General features: G+C 40.4%; 1 protein-coding gene across 2 annotated transcripts in view; it reads right to left on the bottom strand.

Moving 5' to 3' along the window:
* Positions 1–6742: 6742 nt before the first annotated feature.
* The window catches only part of CERK (ceramide kinase), a 72462-nt gene continuing 54216 nt past the window's right edge, over positions 6743–24988 (bottom strand). For both annotated transcript variants that reach the window (XM_074942409.1, XM_074942408.1), the window contains exons 9-13: positions 19079–19184; positions 17274–17344; positions 12705–12916; positions 10071–10279; positions 6743–8617 (exon numbers count right to left, since the gene is read on the bottom strand). In XM_074942409.1, coding sequence (XP_074798510.1) covers positions 8521–8617; positions 10071–10279; positions 12705–12916; positions 17274–17344; positions 19079–19184 — 695 coding nt within the window. In that variant the 3' untranslated portion in view covers positions 6743–8520. The remainder of the gene's footprint in view (positions 8618–10070; positions 10280–12704; positions 12917–17273; positions 17345–19078; positions 19185–24988) is intronic.

Here is a 24988-nt window from a genome sequence, read left to right as displayed (position 1 = left end):
AAAGATACCATTGTCACATGGACACCTTCAGAGGCCAAACAATTATAATACCCCTTCACTGGCTTATAAGAGTATACCCCTTGTACCAAATTCAGGTCCATCAGCACTTGGAATATCTTTATCTTCAGAAAGTTGAGAAGAAACTATACAGAACAGAGGGAGCATAGAGAAGGAGTAGAAAGACTGTCTGCTAGAGTGAGTGGCAGAGAACTGTGCCACAGGAATATCAAAGAAGGGCCAAAAAAGCATAAAGGAGTACAGAGTAAGGGTGGTGAGGACAGGACTATAAGACCCAGGGACCGCTGGAAGAGGGCAAGGGAAGAAATAAAAGGTAAGGATAGCATGAAGTAAAGCAAGAAGAGAAACCTGCACGGAAAAGCCAGACAGAAAAGAAGGGGGCCAGATGTAGGCTGGATAAGCTCTCAGAAAGTCTAGGTAGAACAGTAGCGCTCAGAAATGATCTGTGGCGTGAATGAGCATATAGGGCAGGGCATAGCCAGGAATTTACAGAGAGAAGAAAGCAAGAGTTGGACTTTCTGGAATTCCTGTACTTAAAGTGGCAGATTTCAGACAAGTTTTCCAAAGTGACTTCAAATGATGCAAAAGCGAGGGAGTGATTTTTACAGTGGGTTTCCTGAAAGCTGCTGGAGTGAGGGAACTAGAAACTTATCACCAGTATTTACCTACATTCTGCCAATGTGCCTCAGGAGGAACCACCATCAAGGATGAAATGGTAGCCCCACTTCAGACTCTATTTCCTGCCCTCTCTATTGCAACTGCCAACAAAAGCGCTAATTAGTATGAGTGATGGGGGGCGCTAGTGGGTGGACACTTGGCAACTACGAATTAGACTGAGCTCACAGGCTCATTTCACATAAGTCATCATATAGCAGTCTGATGAAAATGGCCTTCATTAACAAACCGCCAGCACTACATATGACCTGGTGAGAGAGAAGACATTACATCCCATTACCAATCACCAAGCCAGACTAAATCTACAGGAGCCATATAAAGAGCCCATGGATTCCAGACACCAAAGAGCTGCAAAATTGTTTTCATCTAGTGGCAAAAATCTATTTTTTTTCTAGTGTCTGTATGACATTTTTAAACATCTCTAATGAAGCCAGAAATCAGAGATCTTGTCCAACTTGTTCATCTAAAAAAAGTAAGTAATTGGAAAGGAAACAACTACAGATCAACATAGTTTTATATGAGCTTTCCAGAATTATTTGCACTCAATTGTCACTGCAAGGAAAATTAAAAACCAGAAAGTATCAGTTTGTAATAAAAGTGCATTTTTTTCCTGAAGCTTATGAATTGACAGCTCTTTTCTTGGTCATTTCTTAACAATTAATTGGCTTGGATTTTCCAGCCCACTTTCAGAAACGAAACCCCACATTGGATTATACGGTATTTTAAGATAATTTATTTTCAGTAGAGGGCTCTATAGGACTACAAAATCTGCTGGTGTTCCAGGGCACAGATTTTGTAGGTGCAATTTCCTATAGATGGCTACTTTTCAAATGCAGTCTACATTTCCGATTTTTTTTGGTCATATTCTCCCGCTGTTGCTGCTAGCACAGCTCCACCACGGCTAGCAATATGCCAACCAGCCAGCTAGTATAGACCAGCTGCCAACATTTCACCATTTTGCAGCCAGTCCTAATGTTAGGCAGCCTTATCTGCCAAAGTGCTTTAGGGAATATCAAAAGCCAAGGTGGTGGCACGTGCTCGTTCAGAGGAAGAGCAGGTTAAAGCAAAATACCCAGTTTCCCACAGATATCAGAACACATCCAAGCGCATGTTCAGTCTAGTTATCTGCTTGGAGATTTATCTGTTTGGCCTTTTCTCCTTTGCAGCTGCATAAAGAGACTTTAAAGACTTATCTCAAATGAGCTTTGTGCCAAATTACAGGGCTTCCCTATTGTCAAATTAGTGAACACAATAATGAAGGAGTGGGCTATTCCACCAATATCTCCCTTCTGGGGTCCTCATAAAAAGACTGGGGGTATGTGTGTGTGTGTGTGTGTGTGTGTGAAATATGAACAAATGGAGCTGTGTGAAAGAGAGTGGAGGTGAAGGAGCAAGCGTTCCCATCACGGCTGCTACCTGCACTGTCTCTTGCGACCTTGGACCTTCTTCATCCTAATCCTGGAGATGTCACGACCAGACTGAGGGAGCCAGATGACACCGCCACCTCCACCAGCTACAACTAAATCCTGACCACCTGGGATATAACGTTTTGTCCCACACATACCTTATTTCTTCTTTTTCCTATCCCTCTTCTTTTCCATTCTCTCTAATAAGAGTCTGTCTTAGCTGGCAAAGACTGTACATTTTGCAACACTGCGGTCAGTCTGCGACCAGAATGCTAAATGCAATGCCCTAAACAGCCCCAACACTGGTACAAATTGGCCAGATCTTGAAGTGGCTGATAAGTCTGTGTACCGTGCCTGTAGTTTTTCCAGCAGAGAGGCTGCAAGTGAGAGTCAACACCAGAGACAGGAGCTGGGGATCTTTCTATTTTTAATGTTCTTTTCCTTTCCGCTTTTGTGTACGTTTGGCTTGTTTTGGCTTGACTGGACTTTAACAGCGGCACCAACAGCAGCTCCATCCCATCCCAACTAACTTCTCTTTTCACCGAAGGCCAGTTAGTACCATCTTTAATTCCAACTAAGTGACACCCAACCAGGGGGGTTTATTTCTAAAAATGCTGTCTGGCTACTGGGAAATGGAACAAGGGACATTGTTAAAATGAAAGCCTTGATACTTTACATTGTAATTGCTTTAACTGCTTTTCCTTCTTTTCTATATCTTTGATAAAACGTTAAAAGATTTTTAATGGTGTATTTGGCACAGTACTATGTAGATTGAGGTCTCTGTACACCAAACCCCAAACCTTGTTTAAAAACTCTTTAGTACTAAACAATTTCAGGTTCACGTTGACACCCTTAACTCTTTGGTCCCATATGTTCCTCTAAATTAACACAGCAGGACCCTGGGAGACATTCAGCCAAGGAATAGAAAGGAATGAAAGGTCAAACCTGAGAAGGGAAGCAGGGGGTTTACATTGGTACTTTCAGTTTGGGATTTCGTTGGGAGATTCCAGGGGAGCACCCTTGAGTCCTGGCCTGAGAGAAGGGTGTAAGGACTGCAGGGCCCAGTGTCAGGGCTAAAGATTTGTTATAAGGACATTGGACTGTTTATTTGTTGTGTTGGTTTTCTGTTGCTCTGGAAGAGGAGAGACTTTCAAGTTATTGGGCCAGAGGGCTAAATTTCAGGACGGGAGACCACCACAGGGCAGAAGCGGCTGTGGATAGGGAGTGCCAGAAAGGGACAGGGCCTGCTATGCCATGCCCAACCATGAGGGGGTACCCCACCAGTGAGTTCACTTTTCTACACCCTGGGCTTGAACTCAACCTGCTAATCCAAGATAAAAGCCAAGTTGCCATGTCTTTACTGCTATTTAACCCAGGTTACTTGACATGGGTTAGCTAACCCAAGTTAAGAACACACTTCTTCTTTGCAGCATAGACCTACTCGGAGACTAACTATGGAGGGACTCCTAGTGGAGGCTGGAAGGCAGATAGCCACCACCATCTGGTCTAGACCAGCTCTGGTGTTTCAGCAATACGTTGTCAGATTACTCAATTATGATGTCAAGTGTTAGAGGGGTAGCCATGTTAGTCTGGATCTGTAGTGCCACAGGACTCTTTGCCTCAATTATGATATTAGGCTAGATTAAATGTTCAACCACTCTGTTGCGCCTTACAGCACTTCCTGGCACTGAGGGGATATGGAGGTGTTGACCACCTGTTGGGAGCTCTGGCAGGCATCCTGTCTGAGGGAGGCATCCTAGAGCTCCAGGGAGAGTCCAGCCTTTTTGAAGGGTGCAGCATCCCCTCCCTCGGCACCCAGCTAGCTCCAGTAAGGAAGGGGCCTGGAACCATGGCTCTGCTTTCTCACCAGCCTCACCCAGGCCCTTTGGAGAAGTGAGCCCCGGCCGGACTAGCATCACACAGACCTTGTACTTGAAGTGCAAGGACTGCTGTTGTGCCTGATCCCTGTGCAGCTACAGAGTGGGGGATGGGGGAGCTTCCTTGCCTCCTTACCAGCTCCCAATCCCTCCTAGAGTGCCTATGCACAGGCTAGCACAATCTAGTCCTAGAGAAGTTACTGGTGTTTACTCGGAGCAGGTGCCATTCACCAGTGATTGCACAAAGCTCCAGTGACTGGTTAATCTTTGAGCATCAGGCTGACTGCAGCAAATTAAACAGGGGCAGGGTGTAAGGGAGTTGCCCCCAAAGTCATGGGCAAATGGCAGGGCTGCAACTCAACCACTCTGACTGCTACAGGTTGGAACAACTACTCTGTGAAGGGAGTTTGGACCACAGGGTCTGCACAGTTGCAGATTCTTTATCCCCTCAGCCCAGCCCAACCCCTCTTGTGCATGGGCCTATGCAGAACTGGCAAGGAACTCCCTTTTCAATGCACTGGGGAAGTGCAGCACTATAGCTCAGCCACTCTGCCTATGGGTCCCCCTTATACAGTCTCATGCTGGAGTTGTCATAATGCACACCATCTTGTGATAACCCTCAGCCAGAGGATCAGTTTCATCCATTGAGACTGAAAAATCTTTGCCTGGAGAAAAGTAAACTAACAGAACAGTTATGGCCAAGTTATCGAAGAGACCCCAACTCCACTTCCATTTGTTGGCACGCAGCTTTGCGCACACGTACACATATGGGAGACCTTGAGCAAGGAGCACATCTTGGCTGACGGTGGGGGTTAAAAGCTCTTTATAGGCCCCTGATCCCACTACTACTGTGCATAGGGCATTGGGTAGGGAAAGTGATTGCATCTCACACCCAAGGTTCTGACCCCAAGTTTTGAAAATATGGCACAGTGTATGATCTATTTGAAGACCCTATGCAAACGTGCACTGCCATTTCTGCAACAGCCAGGTAAATTCCAGTGAATCGTGTTATGGATCACTTCTTTGGTGGCATAATACTGCTTAGCTTCTAGCAGTTTTCACTTACTACTGATTCTGCTCTAGCACTTTTTTCTTTTTGTTTGAGCAGGTTGACCTTTGTTTATATAAACTACACAGATAAATACCATGTAGATATTGCAGCGATAGGCACCTTGGAAATACAGCAGATAGTAGAGAGAAATAAGGAAATACCAAGAGAACAGATGGTGTCTCTCCGAAAAAGAATTCTGAGACACCTATTCTCATTCTAGGCTTAATGTGTTTCCATATGGGATATACTGAAAACATGTTTCATTTCCTAGTATTAAACAGAGATAGAGTTACTTATTACACTGACATTTCAAAAATCCATGTTTTTGCTTAAAGCAGATGTCTAGAAGATATTTTCTGTGTTCACTAGTTTTGTGGTTCACTTTGGTTTTATAAATTAGAGTACAATACAGTTAGTGCACCCAAATACTGAATTGCACTGCATCTAAAGCTTTGTTTGCTATTTTACAGTCTGTATCTTATAAATCAGTTATTTAAACAGACATTAATTATTTTCAGTCACAGACTAAGTTCTGGAAAGATAATTGCTAGAAGTTGCTATTGGTTTATGGCAACAGTGTGTGCAAACTCAAAGAATTGGTAGATATCTGTACATTGTCTTAGTAATGGAATTTATACCAGATTGTGCACATTTTCCTTATATTTGGGTTTTGGAAAGAGTTATTGTTATTCACATGTATTGCCTTCATATTAGAGAGACTAGGCGAGTGCGTTAACATCTTTTATTGGACAAATTCATATTGTCATTTGTAATCTATGCATCCTGTAAACTCAAACTTTATGAATTTGTTATACTCATTTCTTTCTCCAATGTGAATCAATATTGTTACTAGGCACCAAATAAGTCCTGTAGTCAGTTTTTCGTTAGATGCATCACTGACCAACAAATGATCTGAGAACTGTATTAGCTAAAATTCAACCATGTTTCTTCCGGATGATTAATCCAGGGTGAATCATCAGTACAATTACTTAGTTTAAATGGCGAACATCCTTTTTATTTCCTATACAAACATAGTTCAGCTCCCAAACTATGACTTAGAGATCTTGACGGCTATGGCGAAGGACAGATGTCAGGATTGTACGGAATGAGCCATGATCAAATTACTTTTTCAGCAATGTCAAAAAGACTGCAAAATATGCTGTGACCTTCAGAGTCACCACCCATAAAAATAAAATCCACTGACTAATTTGCCAGTTCCTTGTTCCTTTACTTCTGCAAACAACTGTATCTCACACTGGCTGGCTCACATGCATAAAGGATGATGCATACTCTTCTGTATTTGTTGCTCTGCATCAAACTGGCTGTATAGTAACATAGTTCTACTCACTATTTTGAATGTAGATCTCCCAGATGGAAGCCTGTTAATTAATTCTGTGTTTGGCTAAATCTGCTTATGTTGGTGTCAGCTAGCTCTTGCTATCACAAACCGACAGGACAGAGATCTGGTGATGAGCACATTTTGGAGGATGAAAGAATGCAGGTAGGTGAACAGGTCAGCTACAGGTCAGAACGAAGTATTTTATAGTTCACTTAACACAACTTGTTCTGAATTTTGAAGATCTGCTGTGCAGATCAGAGCAGCTAAAAAGTAGGGGAATTAGCATTGATAAAATAGCTCGGACTCAAATCTGTGGAAAAAGAACAGAATTGCTGGAGCAGAAACTTATGACAAAAGAAAATCAGCCATATTGTGTACAATATAACTTTATTTTTCAGAAGAGTTCACCTCAATGTGTCAAAACAAAATGTACTTTTCTAATCTTGAAGCCAGCAAGATTTTAAAAGTTAAACTTTTAGTTTTCCCATCTGTAATTTTCATATTGAGATGGTTTTTAGAAAAGTATTTTAAAGGAAAATTATTTGCATATGTTTTATCAGAACACTGCAGTACGAATATCATTGTAGCAATGATACAGCACACCATTTAGTAATTACACTTAAACGTAATTGCCTCTATTGAAAAAAAACCCAGCCATCTATGATAACTGTACTTCAAGTGCTTCAGCAGTACGATGAAAAATTATCAGAGTTTAAACAATACAAACAGGTGGGAAAAACAAAACTACTGCAGCTAAACAACAGAAGTTTCAATAAGTTATTTAAATATGGTACTGTTAGTCATTCAGACACAAAACAAACACAAACAAAACCTTTTATAGCAAAGCATATGCTCATCAAAAGGCAACATAGAGAGAGGGTGCTAAACTCTGATCTTCATTATGTAGGTGTGAGACTGGATAAAAGAGAATTCAGCCCAAAATCTATATTAACTTCAGATTTCAGCACAAAAGTATTAATACTCAAATTAATATACACATGTAAATAATCACTCCATATCTGTACAGGATCATCAATTTTCCCTGCTAAAATAGCAAGCTATTGACACAGTGAATTTGTGATTTATCAAAGGTCAGTTTTTCCCCACGCAAAACACAGCAAATTAAGTTTTATTTTATTATTTTCCACATTTCACTAATTAAAAGTACCTAAAATCTTTCAGTCAATTAAATCACATTTAAGATGAACTTGTGGCCCCATGTTCACCTTGTATAATGGACTCTCCAAAGGACTGTGCCATTGTCAAGGAGGGAACCTTTTTGTGTATTAACTTAAAATACTTAGAAAATGTAGAATTTGCTGGTTCTTTATAATGTATTTATAATTTTTCTCTTGCCTATGCCTTTCTGGTATTATAAAATGCCCCTATGAGCTGCTTGTGAGATACTTCAGCTTGTGGTACTTGGTATCATCCAAACAGTTCACGAAAGCCTTTTATAATCCCACAAAGTTCCATAAACACTTTATAAGTGTTTATAAACACAAGATCAGGTATGCTTTACAGACAGATGTGCCTTTTATTTACTAAAATATTTCTAAACTCTTAAAATTATTACTTAAAGCCAGGAATGTATATTTGAATTGCATTGATAAGTTGCAAGATACAGTCAGAATCAAGTAATGAAAGATTAACCAAAAATAGAGATGAAGATGAAGTAAATGAAGATATATCACTACTTTCCAGTATTTAATCACATGCAGCTATAGAATAATTCTAGCAAAGCAGATCGTTTCAAACTGACATTGCAAATATTTCATTTTGATCTACTCCAATGGTGTAATTTCAATGGAAAGTACTCACACTACTTTAACACATCTATAATTATTACTGCAACACAGCTAGTCAATTAGTTATTTAAAAATGGAATGAACATCAGTCATTATGAAAATGTAAACCAATTAATCCTCCTCCTGCCACACACATAATTTTGGTTGTTTCTCTGAAATATCTCCTGATGACTCAGAGAAGTTTTAAAATCCTTTAAAATGTATACAGAGGAAATAAAATATTTATAAAATTATATTTTAACCGTCAAAATGCTTTCCAATTTTAAAATATTTGTTAACTTGAATGAAATTCATATTTTCTCAGGTAATTTTCTTTAACCTTTTTTTAAACAGCCTGGAAGGATATCTATAGTAATTGCTCAGCTGTACTCTGGTTGTAGACAGCTTCATCGTTAGAGTTCTCTATTCCTCTTGCAAAGAGTTTCATTAACTGACAGTGAACTCTGCAAAATAAAAAAATTATGTATTGAAGATTTTTTTAATTTTTCTTTTCTAAGAAGTAATCACATTTGCTATGGGCCTAATTTGGAATTACTGTGCATTCCACGTAGCTGAGCTAAACATTCTATTCTGCAGCACAAAGCTATGACCCCCTACTGCTGGGACACTCCCCTTCTGCAGAGGATGTTGGACGGTGGAGTGCATATTCACAAGTTCACCAGCCCTGAGACCACCACTCCTCACAGAGAGCGTTCAATGGGAGTTTTGCATGAGCACACTACATCTGATTGATCACATCTGCTTATTCAAGTCTCTATGAAATAATATTTGATTCATAGATTCCAAGGCCAGAAGAGACATGGTGATTATCTAATCATTTGATTACTGTTTAATGGAACTCTGTTCTATGGACAGACTTCTGTAGTGTATTTCTGGTTCCTTTTACCAATTAAAAAAACAAACTCCAGCCTTCCACAGTCCCTCTCCCATCTGACTTGAACATTTACCTAGTTGTAAACATACTTCTGTACTTGCCAAGGCCTGAAAGTCAGATGCAACATCTGACAAAGACCCAAAATCAGGGTACAAAGTGTCTTCATGGAGGTTAAGTAAAATGATATGGGGTTCACTCCTTTAGAGAATGTAGTTTCTATCATCTTAGTTTTATGATCCTTTATTTCTGATGCAAGTAATTTTTAACAATAAAAGTTAAGGGATAATGAATTTGTGTGGAATGTTGGTAACATTGAGATGTATATAATGATAACCCTCAAAATGAAGAATAACTGAAGGGTATTTTAAGATAATTTCTATGCCTGAAAATGTGGCATAAAATAATGAAAACTATAAAACACCAATATTTTGAGGATATTCTCAACGCTTATATAACCTAACCGGAAGTTTGGCAAACTTGTGATGTTGCATGGAACTAGTTCCTCACTAGCCCAAACGAGCACTCGGAGTGCTCTCTATATCTTCACTGTGGAATCCTGGGAATTGTGGAAGCAACTAATAGCTATATAAGCTTTTAGATGAAGCAGGAAGAAGGGGAGTGAACCATTTTCCTTTCCAACCTTTGCTATACAGGATATTTACAGTTAGTTTTACTTAGCAAACAAGAAGGCACATGAAGAAAAGCAAATGATCCCTGACGAAGCCAACCAATCATTGAAATTCCTGTCAGGATGTGATTTGAATCTGCTGTCAGATACATTTTAGTGTATTCTAGTGAAAGAGAAAGGATGCATTTAATATTTTCCTGGAAAGTATATGGTAAAAAGCAAAGGCTAGCGTTCAAAGGAATTCTTCACAAAGATTCTAAAAAGCATCACAGAATTCTTTAGGAATATAATGTTATCTACTACCTATTAACTTCTTAAAACGGACTGACTTAAAAGCAGATATCTTAAAAGGATCACCTTGCTACAAATAATATACACCTTGACAGTTACTCACCTAACTTCAATTGTGGAGCTATCCAAAGTTTCTCCATCACAGTTCCAGATGCTGTTACTAAGATTGCAGCAACAAGCTGGATGGTCTCTGCAGAACTGACCAAAGCGTTTCTTTCCTACATCCTTGACATCAGTGACACTGTCTTCTAAATGCTTTGATGTAAATTGAAACTTCTTTACCCGATAAACCTCTACAAATGTGAAGTCAAACTACAAAGAGAAATTAAAACAGGCATTCTACTAAGTATTTTATTTAAATTAATCAGTAAAGCTCAACACAGAAAGTGGCATTTAATTTTCACTGGGCTCTCCAATTTTCCAGAAGGGCTGATTGTGGCATGAAGTACAAGTGATATTTTCCTAATGTTACACAACAAGTCAATAGTTCTTTTCACATAAAACACATGGTCCTCCCGGCTTTCAGGCCTTTGCTTTCATCACCAGGACATGGGTTCTCAAGGGCCTTTTTTCCAAAACCCTGCCCTTCTTTATGGCTAAATGGGGTAGGATCCTGAAACTATCCATAGGAGGGGGGTCCCAAAATTATTTTATGTTGTGTCATAGGGTTGCAATATGAAAAAGATTGAGGCCCACTGCCATACCAGCCTATGATTCTCAACTTCCATACCCTATACAACTGCACTGACTTTTCTGCAACCCCCTCCCTCTGTGCTGTGTAACCTTCCCCTGAGGGCGGGGTCCAGTGATTGCCATATCTAGAGAAGTCCATGGCAGTACAGTCACTGTGAGGGAGCTAAGAATGTCAAGCATGGGGGAGGAACAGTAATATTTATTTTCCAATGAAGTAAAATCTTCTTAACTAGCTAACCTAATTGAAAACAAATATGGTAATTAAGAGATTGTCTTAATTATCAGAGGATTAGAGGATTACTATGTGATGGTATACAACCACTTATTTCACAAAATTGTTTAAAATAAGCTTTGTATAAAACATTAAGGGACCAATCAAGCTGCTGAGTGTCCTCCGCTCCCAGGAGGCAACTTACAGGATCTGGTCTGAAATGTTTAAAAGTCAGGATAACGTAAGGTACTCAGTTTAGCAACTGCAACACACGGGGAAACAACAAAAGTGAGCAAAGGGACACCCAATAAAATGCATGCTAGCAAATATCAACTCATTCCTGTTAACTAGTCTATATTAATGCAGAGACATCTCAATGTATCTAGGTTTTGGTATCATCTAAGCACCTAAATCAGAGTTTCTCAACAGAGGAATGCTAGACTAATCCAGGGACAGCCCAGGACAGAGAAGATGAGCAGACAGTGGTATGGGGCATATCACTCTAGGTAGGCAGAGGAAAGAACAGAGCAGGTGGTGAGGGTGGGAGGGGATAGCTGCATGACCCTGGATCCATTCTGACTTCCCACTGCAAACATGTTCATGTGGGGAAAGCTCTGGGAAGCTTCTCAAAGCCTATTTTCTCTCCCTGCTCATGCTGCGTTCCTTAATATAGCAAGCCACAGCAGCAGCCCACGAGTACAGTGAGCAGCTTGCTAGTAACTTGTATTCATGGCCAGAGAGCCACCAATGGATGCCCGCCCACCCACCCACCTTGAGCAGCACGTAGCCTTGTGATAAATGATGGAATAGATAGGGGGAGCAACCGGGGACAAGGAGCAAGGGGACAGGGAGGCAGTACCAAGCAAAAATGATTGAGAATAGAAAGGAAAAATAAAGAACAAGCAAGATCGGGGTGTGGACAAATGGAGGTGGGAAAGGAAGAGAGGGAGAATGGTATGAAGGAGTACAGGGCAAGAAGTTTTAGCCACTTACGTTGGGGAGAGGAGTGGGAATAGAAATAAAAAGGTGGGCCTAAATAAGCATTTTACAATGAGGTGCACCATTAATCAACTTTTTAGTCAATCATCCACACATGGCATTAAAGTCATTTGTCTGGCAGTCATTCCAGGTAAGTCGGCATGCTGGCAGCCATAGATATGATCTCAGCACCCGAGCTAAGATTTCACCTGATGGTACATTCTAAACAAGACAGGCACATTTCCCTTGGAATTAATCCTGTAAAAATGTAACAGCATAATGCGAGAGAAATTTTGATGTAGGACAGGAAAAGCTCATATTCTAATCACGTCTGGTCATTGAAGATCTTTCAGAAGCCTGTGTCATGCCCAAATTACAGTTTTGCTAACTACATTCTGACAATTTACATATATTATGCAGCTTCCAATGAGTAAATTCTTCTTCTTCATTTCCTGTTCTGAACAGTTGTGTGATACTGCTGCGGGGCAGAAGTTCCTGCATTTCATTGTTTGGTGAAACAAACAAACAGGTATGTGCCTACAAGCATTTGGGGATGAAAGGATTTCAAGTACTAACTGTATCCAACAGAAATTACAAGGGAAATTTTACAAAGGCCTAATGTAATTACCAAAATTGGAATTTGGCTTAGGACACCCTGGGAGAAGTCCTTTCTCTTATGTAAAATGTCACAAGATCTTCGATGGTCACGTGTACAGAATATTTCATCTAAAATGCATAAATGCTCTTGTTTATCAGTTCCACCACTAATGATTTTTGTGCCTGATAGTTTTACCAGCATTTAGATCCCCTTCACACCCTGAACAGTACATGGTGTTAGAAAGAGAGAATACATACCTGATCATCTTGGTTTGTATGTCTGACGAGATACCTCAGAAAATTGAATCTGGAGCATTTGCGAACTAGAATGAGGTCAATAGAGCCATCTGCCAAGTGAGCTGCTGGTGAAAGGCCTTTAGGACTCCGTGGACAGGCACAGCTCATATTGACTGCATTGATGGCCAGAAACTTTCCCTTAATAACCTTCCAATCTTCTCCTCCTTCATCCTCTGAAACACACAGTCAAGCATGTCGTTAAGACTATTACCAATATACTTACAGGAGGAATGAGATACAACCATGCTTAGCAAGTTTCAGCTATTTAATACAAATTTTAATGCATTATGGATATGTATCTAATATAAGTAATACAATGTATTTTGTATATTTTACCATGAATTCATACACAAAGTTGATATTGTAATATTTAATACTTCTCCCTACTAAGCATTCTTTTATGAGTCTGTAGCACCAGAATGGTACATGCTCTTCTCCCTTATATCATAAATGTTTGACACTTCTACCACATGAATGTCAAATTCAGATTCCATATACTCCACATTCATGGTCATGGGATTAACCCACATCAAAGCAAAAAAAAACAAAAAAAAGTGGTGCCAACTGAAAAAAGGGAGCAAGGGGAGAGACAGCAATTTTTTCAGTTTTAATTTCAATTTATTAATATATTTATTTATTAAGATGCTGATCCAGGAAAATTAAGGATGTGTGCATGTGGTGGTTTGCTTGTTCCATTCTGTTTTGATTTTTCCCATGCCACAAAATGTATTCAAATAAATTTAAAAAATGTGGGAGGGAGGATAAATGATTCAGGGGTCAGTGACGGCTGAAGTTTTGAGGAGGGAAAGAAGGAAATCTGAACGTTTTTCTGGCATCGGCAGTTACATGGGATTAACTGAGGGCAGAATTGGTCCCTGTGTGGTATTATAAACCTGTCCAGGTAACTGAAAGACAAAAATAGTAGAGAAGCTTGTTTTCATCCAGACCAAGCTATGGGTATTAATAGATTATAACCAGACTCAGTTTAAATGTCTGGATGCATCAATTTCACTACCAGGTAGCAGTATTTTTTTCCCCCTGACACAGTGGACTGTTACGCTGGAAACGCTGCATAAAAATGGCATTTAAAAAAAAAATGTAAGGAAAAAGAGTCAGACATGAGAAAAATAAGTTAAATTGCATGTTTTAGTTTTAAGATTACATCTTTTCTGCCTTATCCCCTCAATGAATTAAAAAGGCCATAAAAGCATTTTTAAACATCCCTTCCAAATATAAGTCGATTCAAATATTTAAGAGAGACTCCTCTATACAACCATCTACCCAGTCAAAAGTTTAAATGTCTGGATGCATCAATTTCACTACCAGGTAGCAGTATTTTTTTCCCCCTGACACAGTGGACTGTTACGCTGGAAACGCTGCATAAAAATGGCATTTAAAAAAAAAATGTAAGGAAAAAGAGTCAGACATGAGAAAAATAAGTTAAATTGCATGTTTTAGTTTTAAGATTACATCTTTTCTGCCTTATCCCCTCAATGAATTAAAAAGGCCATAAAAGCATTTTTAAACATCCCTTCCAAATATAAGTCGATTCAAATATTTAAGAGAGACTCCTCTATACAACCATCTACCCAGTCAAAAGATGCTTGGAGACTACGGTAATGAGCACTGTTTTAAGAGCCTACCTAGACAGAAAAGCACTATAGATGATTAGGGTAGAGTATATTAAAGGAAATATTAAGGAACCAACAAAGAAGATAAACTTGGATGATCAAGCTCAGTAATATACTGTATCAATGAAAAGGGGGGAGATGGAAGCCATGCGACATATCTACTTGTAGGGATTCTGCAATACAATATTCTTCCCCTCTACCCATTTTGGTAAATCAATAGCTAATGGTTTTCTTTCTGAGTTGGTTTTCTGTGCCTTAAATGTAGTATTTTAGGACCTTCATTTGTACTATAATTCTGATATTCTTTGAACAATTTGATCAAATGGTGCCACGTTTGTTTTAGAGAAGAATTAGCCTGATCATGCAGCGTGAACAGCTTGTAAGCAAAAGCAGAATCCCGCGTTGGATTAATTCTGAACTGATCTTCCTCCAATCTAAACAGCAACAGAGAGACAGAGAGAGCCTGAGGGAGATATTTCTTGAAAGCAAATGAATTTTTCTAACTTCACTTGAATTTTCCACTTTTTGAATCTTCCACTCCCTTAGTTCAGTTGCCAACGAATCTGGTGAAACATAGCTACAGAATGACCGAGTGTTAAACATGGAGATGTTTCAGAGTATTTGATTGCAATATTCATTTGGGCCTTGACTCCACAGGTTGCTGGAAGCTGCTGAAATTACTTGTGCAGACACAAAGAAGTGCTAGTACTCAATATTTGCTCAGCACCTGCACAGATACTTCTACATAGAACTGAGAAATGCATTCAGTGCTCAGCAATATGAGCAAATTTCTAAATCTGTGCTGAACTGAGCAGGGAGGAAGCGGGCATGACGGAGGGTAGGGAGAGCAATCCAGTGAATACAAAGCATGTGTGCAGTGGCCTTTTAAATCTTTTTAGTTATTTTTACTGCAAACCAAGACTAGCAGATGATTCCACTTTGCTTATTAGTTTCGCTTAGAGAAGAGCTGGGACAGCCATGAGGACCAGCTGCTGACAGTATCTGTGTTCTAAGAAAATAGTAATCTGCACAACCAGAAGGTTAATGCCTCATGACACGTGCTGGCCACAGTATTCCTGGCTCACTAGCTAGCAGGTCCCACTCTCTTGAGCCAATGTTTATTGGATCATAACTAACATAGCACCATGCTTAGCAGCCTTCATGATGACCCTGAACTGCTCTTTCACAACTGTCTTCTAAACCCTTGCAGGGTCGAGTCTTTGATCAACACATCAGATAATTCTCTTCTAGTGTGACATGACACATTACCATCATCTTCCCACTTCTTTCTGCACATAAAGATGCTGAGTTAATGTAGATTTATAAGGAAAAACAGAAATTTGAAACAACCATTGAACTTCAATAAAGTATGATAAGCTCCTAAAACTGATGAAAATAAAACATTTCCTCAATATCATGACACATTTTTTGCAATTCCATCTTATCAGGGACTAGGCAATGTTACGATAAGTTACATAACCATAAAGAGAAACAAGAAAACCTGTGCGCTTGGTTTCAGCTGTATGTGGGGTGCATGCCCATAGGAAGAGCAGTGGTACGAGATACTGAATGAAAACCTGCTAAAAATGCTCCTTCGCTCCTGATCATGGGGATTCTGGGCCTGATCCAGTGCCCAGACAAGACTCCTATTGCCTTCAACAAGCACTGGCTCAGGTACTCTGAGCAGGGTTGGTTCCTAGGCATAAGTCAAAGCAACCTGACAGTTCTTCTAATTTACTACAGCTGCTAACTATCTTAAGGGGTTGAAATAGCAGTTGGGGATCAGTGCAGCCTGAAAACACCCCAACTCTTACACTGGCAGCAGGAGGTGGGCCTGTCATATAAGTTGACACTCTTGGTGCTAAATATACTAGTTTTATGACCAGAATCTACCAGCGATGTTGCACAAAATGACTGCAATATACTGGATGCTCAGGTCCACTATGTTTAATGTTTAAGGCCTTGATCCACTGAAGTCAGGCTTTGGATCAGGCTCTAAGGAAACAAAGAAGAACAGAAGTAGAGGTCTGCACTGGAAGTCTGTCCAAAAGACGAGAACACTGAAGAAGGATTTCCATGAGGAGATTGAGGCGGCGCTAGTTTCCAGTCAAATGGAATGCACGCATTTACATTAGCCTGAATTGGGCTCTACTAGAGGCTCGAGGTTTGCCAAGACGGTAGAGCACAAGTGAGGGAGTAACAGGGTCCAGGAGAAGTGATGCAGCCAGGAGCAGAGCTGCACAGAGCCTTGAAGGGAAGGAGCAGTAGTCTGAAGGTACTGAGAAAGAAGACTGAAAGTCAATGCAGGAATTCAAGGAGTTGTGTATGTGTGTAGAGGGGGTTGACATGATTGGAGCACCAGATGAGGAACAACATGTAATCTGTACAGAGAACTGGTAGGGTGTCACTGAGAAAGATGTTAAGTAGGTTGTTAACAGTTCATGTTCACAGCATGATACTTACAATTTTTAACTGTTTATTTAGGATGAAGTTTAGCACTGATGAAGTACAAAACCTTAACTGCTATCTGCCGAGAAATCTATCTAGGAGGCAATTCAGCTTCCACACTAGCTCAGGGCTTGCCAATTAATTGTTATTTTGTGATTAAGAGTTCAGATGATTTAGGATTTAGTTGAGACCACAAAATAAACTCTTCTTCTCAGGCAGGAGAAGCCTGATCCACTAAACTATTCAAGGAATTAGTATATTTATTAGGAGGATTGTTGGAGGGTGATAATTTCTTATGGTTTTTCTTTAAATTCTTCTTTTCAACTTGAATCCTGAATTAACGGCTAGTTTATAATAATTAAAACAAAGTGAAATTGATCTAGGTGTTCAAGAATTTTTTTTTTAAATGAAACACTACACATTCTTCACATTTATCACTTCAATATGTTACCATTATGTTCTAATCCATAATTCTTCTGTTGCTCCTCTGGTTGTTGCTTACTTTGCCTGCAAATGTAACACCTGAAAAACAAGAATATTGTTCAGTTTAATTTTAGTATGTTTTTCTCAACTATTGAAATAAGTTACTTAAATTATTTTACATTTGGAAAATGTTATTTTTACCACAGCCTACATTCATTGTTCTTTAGCATATAAAGATTCCAAGTGCTTCAAACAGAGTTCAGTGCTTGGATTTACACTAAAGAAATCTGTGTAAGAAATACCAAATCCCTAAAAGGGATACATACACAGTAATGGATTATTTTAGTACTAAAGTATGCAAAAGTCACACTAAAACTTTTATTTTCTGCAAGTGATCAGAATCAAACTGAGCTGGCATTCCAAGAGATCTGTAATGCACACCCAAGAGTCTACAGCGGAGTACAGATAACAGAATAGGATTGTGAGCACAAGTGTAGTATGACTCTCTTCCCCACATCCACACCATGGTCCCATTCCTCCAACTGGATCCACGCAGATGGATTCTTGTGCCCATGTAGAGCATCACTGATTTCAATGATGATCTGTCCTCTTGGATTGGACTGCAGGACCAGGGCTGTTGGGAGGGGCACATTAACAGCAGTACCAAGGGCTGAGGAAAGTCTGATCCCCAATTCAGATGACTTGTTTTTTTAAATGTATATTTGTTTGGAAACTCTTGTTTAGCTTTTACAAGGTTTTTTAATTTCATAATTATTTTTAGAAAATAGAAAAAAGTGAAACACCTTTAAAATGTAAGTAGAAAGAAAAATATCTGTACAACATTATGGAATTTCATAAGGTCCCGACATGACATTAGTAGAGTGGGATGGGACTCTCCCAGTGTAGGTCGTCAGCAGCAGGGACCGGACCCAGGATGCCTGGATCTGAAGCCATGAGCCTCTACTGTCTGAAATCAAAGACCCAGGTCCGTTATCTCAAAGCAAGGAACAGATTCTTACACCTCAGTGACTACTGACAAAGACAGTTCTACCTTAGAGCAAAATTATTAATAGAATTGGAAAAAAGGAAACTAGTGATTAATTAAAATATATTTGGCTGTATTAGGGGACCCTGCCTCCAGTTAATGTGGGGTTTGAGTTTTGCAATTTACTTCAATGGGAAAAGAACAAGTCCCCAGACCTGAAACGACTGAACCATGTATGTAGTCACATTAACCTCAAGAGTCATATTGTGATAATTGAAAAGATTTTACCTCAATGGGACTACTCACATGCTTACATCTTTCCAGGATCTGAAGCCTCATAGTGTAATTACTTCCTTGTTTGTAGAAGCTAGAAGGCTTTTGGATTTGTCTTTTGTTCGTGTTTACATGACATGTGTCCTTGAGTGTCTCTTTGGTAACTGAGCACTACATTATTGCTTTATTTTGCTTCCTTTAGTAATGGAGGATGAAACACGTCAGCTGGTCAATAGACACATTTTTGTAATGCAAACCAGTTCTAGTGTTTCTTTTTTGTTTTGAAGAGTTAACTTTGTCTACTGACTTAGGAAAATTAAGTGGTCCATTTGATAATCAAGGAACTGCACTTCTTTTTACAAAATTCATCTCTTCCATAGCATGTTTCTGGATATGGAAAAAACAAAATTGCCCTTATCTGTACCCAAAATAAATAAATAAGTGTTCTGTATTACTTTTCTTTGTTAGATCATGCAGAAAATGGAAGTGAATAGTATATCAAAATTGAAACTCTCAGTTCTGATCCCTTTTTAAACAGTTTGTGTGTAATTACCAATAGAGATATATTAACTTACCCTGTTCTGCATTTTTTTTTATCTCTTGGAGATCCCAGTGTGTGTTTTGCTGGTAGAAAGGAAACTGTTCCCTCATAGTAATGATGAGAAAGAAACGTCTTGAAACCTTAAAAAAACAAAACAAAACAAACAAACAAAAAAACCAGCAACAGCAGCATTACATAGCTTTTAGTTGTTTTAATCGTGCATTTCATCCATCCCTTTGTTGTTCCATTTCCTCCACCAGGAATTGCAAGAGAACAGTTGCTCTTCTCAATTCCACATCTCTTTGCTATACTGGAACTTTTAGAATAGGTGGAAGGTGAAAAATACCTCTCCTTCATTTTCCTTAATTATTACTTGAATAAAAAAAATTGTGGCCCAGACTTTTAAAGCGTATGGCACTTAGCTATACAACTCCCATGAATTTCAATGGCCTAGATGGGGCAAAAACATTAGTTTTTCTTTTTAAAGGAGAGGGGACATAAACAATACTTCCCAGGAGCATAACAACTGGATTTATAGGGTTCAAGAATGGAGAGTACAACCAAAATTAAAATTCAGATATTAATTTCCAAAACTCTCTGTGAAAGTGAGAAGCACAATATGAAGGTCAAATACAAAATTGAATGAGTCTATTCCTGGATTTACAAGCACTTTGGGAAACAGTCTTAAGAAAGGGGGATGAATAAGAAATACATGGATAGAAATATCTGAAGATCACTCGTTCACCTACCTTAAAAAAAATCAAACCAAAACTTATTTTTTCTGGCCAATATGATTTACAGAATTTAGGAAAATAATGTTTTGGAGGTATGGATGCTTCCTCCACATCACTGTAGTTCCACTGCTCTTTCAAGCGCAACAGCCTCATTCTCTACAGTTAATCCAATACCTGGCTCCATTTTTTTTTCTCCTTGAAACTCTAATATATTTTCTATAAGAAGACGAACACTTGGGTTCATTGGTTCCTTTTCTACCCTCAAATGTTGCTTCTTGCCCTTACTCCTTGTAGCACTAACATTACTTGTTCTCAGACAAAAAACATTCCCAAGCTCTCCCATTAAAATTGGTTACTGAATGTTAAGGTTGATATGTGATATCACTCTTACAAAGAGCACATTAACAATAACAGTGCTATTAGTAAAACCTGGACAATAACTATCATGGAAACTATCATATGTTGACATTTAAAAAATTTTGCTTAATCTGTCAGCTTCCATAGTGTGAATGGAAACAGTTGTGATGAATAATACTAGGAACTTTGTTCACTTTACTCACTGAGTTAGCTTATCAATGAAATTTTAGTTATAGATGAGGAGGTTACCTACTTGTAACTGGAAGTTTTTTGAGATGTGTGGTCCCTATCTGTATTCTGCTATGGGTTACGCATGTGCACCATGGGCCCACAATCAGAGAATTTGAAAGTAGTGTTGGTTGTTGCGCGCATGCGCCCTGACTCACATCATGCCTCTGACTGAGGTGATAAAGAGCGATAAAGCGTGGGGTGGACTGACTGCATATCCAGTTCCTTCTCCACCATGAATCTGACAGATCTGAAGTGGAGGGGAAGGAGGGCAGGAAGTGGAATACAGATAGGTATCACACATCTCAGAGAACCTCCAGTTACAGGTAAATAAACTCCTCTTCTCTTCTTCTTTGAGTGATGGTTCCTATTGTATTCCACTGTGGGTGATTGACAAGCATTCCAAGTGGGAGGAGGTTGCGAGGATGAGGATAGAAGGGTTGTGTGGAGGACCGCCATTCCAAAGGAGGCAGCTGCCACTGCAACTTGCACCAAGGCATAGTGTGTTGCGAACATGCAGGCAGAACTCCACATGAGAGATTCTCTGGGTGGAGAAGGCCTGTCCCCTGATTCTCTTCTACCACAATAAACAAACAGTCTAGGGCAGGGGTCCCCAACGCAGTGCCCGCGGGCGCAATGGCGCCCACCGAGGCAGTTGTGTGCCCCCGCAGGACAATGCACAGCCGAAATGCTGCCGCAGAGCGCGGCCACCCTAAAGTCGCCCGCCGAAATGCCGCCGAGAAGCATTGCCGTTTCTCAGCAGCATTTTGGCGGTGACGCTTCTTGCTGCTGCCGCTTCTCAGCGGCATTTCGGCGGCGGGGTGTCCAGCAGCCGCCACAGTCTTCTGGGAATAGGAATATGCTATTCCCACAGAAAGGCTGGGGACCACTGGTCTAGGGGACAACCTGATTGTTTTTGTTCTCTGCAGGTAAAGGGCCAAAGCTTGTTGGACATCGAGGGAATGGAGTCTACATTCTTCTGCAGATGTGTGTGGTTATGGAAAGAAAAACAGCTAAGTGAATGGACTGGTTAATATGAAACGGGGAGACCACTTTTGGTAAAAATTTCAGGTGTCGGCATAAGGAGACCGTATCCTTGTGGAATACTGTGAATGGCGTTGTGACACTATGCCCCATATTCTTCATAGAGATATTATTAGGATATGATTATGACGTAACTATGATGTATTTTATGCAAGATAGGTCATGTAAGATATCGTTGAAAAGGTTATGATTCACTGAATATGATTATCCTATTTGGATGCATGTATCATTTTGGTATCTGAAATTAGGAATATTGTCTATGCAGCTATTACAAATGAGTTTACACCAGGGGAATGCCCACTAGGCAGAATGTAGTCAGTCTAGATGGCAGGCTGGAAAGAGAGAACAACAGGACTTAGAAAATGCTAATCTCCCACTGGGAAGCCTTCCTGAGGACGCTACAAACAGTCTCTGAGTTATGGCTGCTGTGACCCTACAGGGACATGTGACCAAGTCACCTGGTACTGGATTCTATCTTGAAATACCATTGTTTTTCAAATGAAAGGCGTGGGAACTAAGCCTGGAGACAAAGGGTTACCGCCATATGCAAAAGCTATTTATGGCAGGGGAGTGACATCATCGTGGTTCACCACTGACTTCCCCCCCCCCCAAGAACTCCTAAAAACACCTGAGAAACAAGGACTGAATTGGGAAGACGGGCTGAACCCAGGCTAGAGGGATTTCTAGCCTGTGAAAAGAATACCTGGGGTTTTAAGCTAAAAGCAAGCGCAGCTTGCCCTCAAGAATCTCTGCAAATTGCCTAAATCAACATTTAGGGTGAGAATTTACTCCTCATATCCCATCTCTTTAGTATATTAAACTTAGATTGTGTTTTTGTATATTTGCAAGGTAATCTGCTTTGATCTGTTTGCTATCCCTTATAATAACTTAAAATCTATCTTTTGTAGTTAATGAACTTGCTTTTGTTTTGTCTAAAATCAGTGTGTGGAAATATAACTCGGAGCAGAAAGCTGCTGCCAGATTGAGGGAGAGGGCGAATTTTAAGAGCTTACGCTGTACAGCTCTCTGTGCAGTGCAACGCGGTACAATTTTGGGTTTACCCTCAAGAGAGGGTATGTGCCTGAGAAGCTGGTAAGTGCCCAAGCTGTATAGCTTTCCTATGCAGGGGCTGGTCATAAAGCCTGTCTGCATGTTACTACAGCTGGGTGTGTCCCTACCTGTGTGCTGGTGAAAGTGGGAGTGTGTCTGAAGCTTATCACAGCATTACAGGGTGGGAGCCCAGGCTGATGGGTCAGGGGGCTCAATGGTACCCCAGTTCCAGGCAGCACCCCAAGGGGAACCCATCACAGGTGTGTCTGCCATGATTGCTCTAAGTTCACCGATACTTCTTCCTGAAGTGATTAGATAGGATGGAGACCTTCATGGAGAGAAGGGATATGGAGCAAGACACCACTGGTTCAAAGGGTGAGGGTTTCATAATACGGAGAGTACCAGATTCAGGTCCCATTGAGGCATGATCATTTGGAGAGAGGGAAAGGTTCTTAGGAGGCCTTTCCAAAATCAAGCGTTAGCATAAAAAAGAGTAACCCTCCGTAGAAGGATGGGACATGCTAATCGCCATCAGGTGGACTCACAAGATGCTGAGGGAGAGACCCAATGTCTTTAAAAATCGAATGTAGTCCAGGATTAGGGAAACTCTGCAGCTTCTGGTATAACACCTTTATGTTGTACCCAAGAAGAAAAGCGTTTCCATTTAAGTCCAATAACATTGTCTAGTGGAGTCTTTCCTACCTTTAAAGTCAATGTCCTCTACTGCTGAGGAATATATGTATTCTAAGGTCGATGCCCATCAAATACCATGCTCTGAGGTGGAGAGATCGTGGATTGGGATGCTTAATCCTGCTGGTGTACTGGGTGAGAAGATGAGGGAAGTTCAGGATGATAATCGGTGGACAGGGTGACATATGCAGGAGATTGGGGAACCACAGTTATCTGGGCCAGAAGGGGGCAATCCGAGTGACCATCTCCTTGTCTCACTGGATATTGTGTATAACCCAAAACAGAAGGAGCAGTGGACGGAAGGTGTAGTTTATTTGGTCTGACCAGGAGAGAAGGAGAGAATTGCCCCAGGAGAGGTAACCGAGGGCACCTTTGAGCAATATATTGCTGTTTGTCTGAGAAGTGAATAGGTCTCTGTTTGGGGTCCCCCACTGCGTGAAGATGCATATAGCACTTCTTCGTGAAGTTCCCACTCATGGTCGATTGAAAAGTGTCTGCTGAGTGAATCTGTGAGCACATTCTCTGTCCCCAGAAGATAGGCTATGGATAGAGTGATCTGATTGCTGATGCACCCGTTCCACAGACTGACTGCATCTGTGCATAGAGCAGTAGATTTCGCTCCCGCTTGTACGTTGATGTAGAAAACAGTGGTGATGCTGTCTGAAATGATCAGGATGAGAGTGAATGAGTGGAAGAAAGAGTTCACATACCTTCCTTACTGTTTGAAGTTCCAGGATATTGATGTGCATCCTGGATTCTCAAGATATCCACGTCCCTTGTGTTGTGCGGTTGTCCAAATGGACTTTCCAGCCTAGCAGGCATGCATCGGTGATGATAGTTTTGTCTGGGGAAGAGGGAAGAAAGGGGACTCCCAAGAGTATGTGATGTGGGTCTGTCCACCACAGGAGGGAGGACAGTACCTTGGACAGGACTGTCAGCATGAGGTTCATGGAATGGCGACTCATTGAGTACACAAACTGCAGCCCTGTCTGAAGGCAATGAAGGTGAAGTCTTCCAAAGGGGGTCACATAAGTGCACAAGACCATATGGCCAAGTAGAGATAAGACAAGTCTTGGCTGGTACACAAGGGTTGTTCATGATGCAAACTATGATGTTGTTCATTGCCTGAAATTTGTCTGTGGGCAAATATGCCCATGCCAGGATAGAGTTTAGGGAATCCTCAGGTGGGTGGAGGGGAGGAGGAAGGGGGCTGAAGAAGAAGCTGGAAGAGGTGGTGAAGATGATTACTGGGAGGGCTATGCCCCTGCTTGTCCCCCCTTGTACATGCCCCTGCACGGACCAATGGACACTAATTTCAATTTCTCTGACTCCAGGCACATGGCACACATGTGTAACCCAGAGTGGAATACAACAGAGACTACCACTTGAAGAACTATATCTATATACAACTTCAAGAGTTAAAACAAAGCCACTTGTTAATCACAATAGTCTGAAAAACAGATTAGACACCAGTTGTAACATTTCAAAAACCAAGTCCTTTTAAACTCCTTCCAGCTCCCAAAATCTTGAAAATATTAATTTATAACTTTCCAGGAAATTAATTTGGTATAATCAGAGTAAGTTGTCCACAATTTTGGTTATCTGAAACACTTATTTTTATCACAGATAAAATGTTAAGAAATAAAGAGACTGAAGCCCAGAGTTAAACCAGAAACTCAGTGTAACCTTCATTTTGGAGCTATTTAGGATGCCTCTATGTTATGATGCGCTATGTGTGCATGAAGCTTCACAACAGGCTAGACTATTAATGACAGGTTTCAGAGTAGCAGCCGTGTTAGTCTGTATCCGCAAAAAGAAAAGGAGTAATTGTGGTACCTTAG

Source organism: Natator depressus, chromosome 1 (genome assembly GCF_965152275.1).
Source record: "Natator depressus isolate rNatDep1 chromosome 1, rNatDep2.hap1, whole genome shotgun sequence".
In the NCBI taxonomy this organism is placed as follows: Eukaryota; Metazoa; Chordata; order Testudines; family Cheloniidae; genus Natator; species Natator depressus.
The sequence above is the reverse complement of the archived record's forward strand: the minus strand, read 5'-3'. Positions and strand labels throughout refer to the sequence as shown.